Raw genomic sequence first — 3,455 nt, 5'->3', positions numbered from 1 at the left:
CTTCCCGAGTTTTTGGCTGCTCAGATAGCAGTCATCCCCAAAGATAGTCAGGACCCACTGTCACCTAAAAATTATAGGCCTATATCTTTGCTCAACATCGACTATAAGCTCCTTACCTCAGTTCTTGTAGCTAGGCTTAATATACTTCTTCCAGATATGGTCCACAGGGACCAAGTGGGCTTTGTCCCATCTCGCCAGGCCACGGACAATGTCCGCAGAATCATCAATATCATTACTCACGCAAATCTACATTCTAATAAATTAGCAGTAGTGGCCTTAGATATTGAAAAGGCTTTTGACAGCCTTCAATGGCCTTATATGCTAGCTGCACTCCAAAAATTTGGGATTAGAGGTGACTTTCTCTCAGCCATACAGGTTCTTTACTCACTTCCCTCAGCAACACTTAAAATCCCATCCCCAACCCACATCCCGATACCTATAACAAGAGGAACTAGGCAGGGATGCCCACTTTCCCCAGCCCTTTTCGCCCTTGCGATAGAGCCCCTAGCCTTAATGTTTAGGAAAACACCCGAAATTAAGGGGTATGTAGTGGGAAAGACAGAGTATAAGTCCGCCTTTTTTGCTGATGATTTAGCTTTAACAATCTCAGAACCTCAGATTTCTCTTCCATCTGTATTCCAACTTATGGATGCATTTGGCAATGTTTCAGGCCTACGCCTCAATTTAACCCTCTGGCAGATAATCCCGACACTGTATCGGGGTGAAAAAAGATGCCCATTTAGATAATCCCGATACAGTGTCGGGGTAAAAAAAAAAAGTTTCCCAGCACTTTACCATGGGTTGCCCTGGTACAGGGTGCACAGTCCCCTTTCTCCGGACGGTCCCCAGTGTCTCTGATGCCTTCTGGTCAGGACGAGCCTTCAGATCCCGCCCTCCGATCCCGTCCTCTGGTCCCCTCCGGTTCGCATCTCTTTCCGCATCTCTTTCCGCGTCCCTCCACCCTCTTGTGCCCTCCGATCCTCTCCTCTGGGCCTTCCGATCACGTCCTCTGGGCCACCGATCCCGTCCTCTGGGCCACCGATCCCGTCCTCTGGTCCCCTCCGGTCCCTCCGGTCCCTCCTCCTTTCGCGTCTCCTTCCTCCTCTCCTTTAGCCACACGCAATGACGTCGCACGTGAAGTCGACGCTAGGGGGCGCGGCGGTAAATTTGAATTTGTATTGGATTGAATACACATGTATCCAATCCAATACTCAGTAAAAAATAACAAGTTTGAAACAGTATAAATAAAATGACACATAGGAAAAAAAAAACACCATTTGCTGTTTGGATTTTGCTGGTGACACTTGCACTGATATTTCTGCTGATTTTTCTGGTTTTGACCCTTGCTTGGACTATCGACTATTCTATCGACTGCCGCCTGGATTTGACCCTTGCTTTTTGATAACGACAACGCTTTGATTGCTGCCTGGATTTGACCCTTGCTTTTGGATAACGACGACGCTTTGATTGCCACCTGGATTGACCCTTGCTCCGAATAACGACTACGTTTTTTCTGCCGCCTGCCCTGTAATGGCTTCTAGCTCCCGTAGACGCCTCTCCCCGCGAACCCTGATGCAGGAGTTTGATGACAGCGAGGATGAGCAGCTGTTATTCTCAGACTCAAGTGACAGCTATGTGGCGAACATGTCATCATCTGACTCAGAGTCTGACAGCGATGACTTCACCGAAGAGGTTGAGAGCATCCGCACATGGATCGCTAAAGACCCTACCCAGAATAATCCTGCCCCCCCGCGATTCCCATTTACAGGCGAACCCGGCCAAAAAGTTCCCTGTGATCCTAACCCCCTGGCCTATTTGAAACTTTTTTTGGACGAGGCCATAATCCAAATTATAGTGGAGGAGACCAACCGCTATGCGGAACAGCAGCCTGGTCCATTCAGGAGGTTTGCTAGGGGAAAAAGGTGGGAACCAGTCACCCAGGATTATATATGGCTATTCCTGGCCATCCTCATCCTCCAAGGGGTTGTGGGGAAACCCCGCCAGACATCATATTGGAGCACCAACCGACTGATTGCTACACCTTTTTTTGCGACTGTCATGTCAGAAAACAGATTTAGCCTCATCATGAAAAACCTGCATTTCATGAATAATGAGACCTTTGATGAGGCCACCCATCCTGCCCCCAAACTGTGGAAGATCTACGACCTATTTCAAATGGTCATACGCAAATTTCAGTCCGTGTATGTTCCAGAAAGAGACGTTAGCGTAGATGAAAGCCTAATGGCGTATAAGGGGAGACTTGCCTGGAAACAGTATATCTCTTCCAAGCGTGCCAGATTTGGGATAAAATCGTTTGTATTGTGCGAATCTAATTCCGGATATATTTGGAATGCCATTATATACACTGGTAAAGGCACACAATTTGACCCCAGCTACAGCCAGTTTGGCCTTGCATCTGCCTCTGTCCTCTCCCTCATTTCACCGCTTCTTGGTCAGGGATATTGCCTGACCACAGATAATTACTACACCTCCCCTGAACTATATGAACACCTCATCAGACACAAGACTGATTCATATGGCACTGTCCGGCCTAACCGTCGCAATCTGCCATCAGCCTTTTCAGCTCAGAAGCTGAAGCCAGGGGAAATCACAGCATGGCAGAAGGGTAAACTGATGGCCCTCCGCTGGAAGGACAAAAAAGATGTTTCCGTTTTGTCAACAGTCCATAACACTGACACTGCTGCAGCCAAGAATCGTGCTGGGAAGACAATCCAGAAACCCCAGGTCATTCTGGATTATAATCAGACAATGGGTGGGGTGGACCGTGCTGACCAGTGCATAACATTCTACCCCGTTGTGCGCAAACAGCAGCGCAAATATTACAAGAAAATCTTTAGACATCTGGTGGAGCAGTGTCTTTGGAATTCTTATGTCCTCTACAAGAAACAAAATGACAGGCCTCTTCCTCACTTTGACTACATTTTGAAGGTTTGTGAGGAAATATGCTTACAACATCAGCAACCACAATCTGAGGCGAATAGACCAGGACGTCGTGCCTCCTATGTCGTAAATCCAGTGCGACTAACAGGACGTCATTTTGTAGAGCATGTGCCACCCACTGAGCGCAAAGCAACACCTACCCGCATGTGCGTGGTGTGCTGCTCTAAGAGGGGGCCGAATGGAAAAAAGGTGCGCAAGGAGACGCGCTTTTACTGCCCTGAATGTGATGTAGGACTTTGTGCTGTCCCTTGCTTTAAAATATTTCATACTCAAGAAGTGTATTGATGTTTCAATACTTTTTGTGCTGCAACTGCTGCTTGATCTGAATTAAGATGTTTTGTTTACGTATTGTTACTATTAAATGTTTTTTTTTGCCATGATTTTCATGTTTTATTATTTTATTATGCTTAGGATAAGCACTAGAACCTTGTTTGCTAATGATTTGGTAAGTTACAGGCCTGAAATATTAAAAAAAAAATTCATTGGAAAATTCC

At 46.6% G+C, this 3,455-nt stretch overlaps 1 protein-coding gene across 1 annotated transcript; it reads left to right on the top strand.

The window, feature by feature from the left end:
- The first annotated feature begins 1,530 nt into the window (after positions 1 to 1,530).
- Positions 1,531 to 3,246, top strand: LOC137504826 (piggyBac transposable element-derived protein 4-like). The gene has a single exon (XM_068233417.1). It carries the CDS (start codon positions 1,531 to 1,533, stop codon positions 3,244 to 3,246), a length of 1,716 nt encoding a protein of 571 aa, XP_068089518.1.
- Positions 3,247 to 3,455: the final 209 nt, after the last annotated feature.

This window comes from Hyperolius riggenbachi, chromosome 4, assembly GCF_040937935.1.
Source record: "Hyperolius riggenbachi isolate aHypRig1 chromosome 4, aHypRig1.pri, whole genome shotgun sequence".
Lineage (NCBI taxonomy): Eukaryota > Metazoa > Chordata > Amphibia > Anura > Hyperoliidae > Hyperolius > Hyperolius riggenbachi.
The sequence above is the reverse complement of the archived record's forward strand: the minus strand, read 5'-3'. Positions and strand labels throughout refer to the sequence as shown.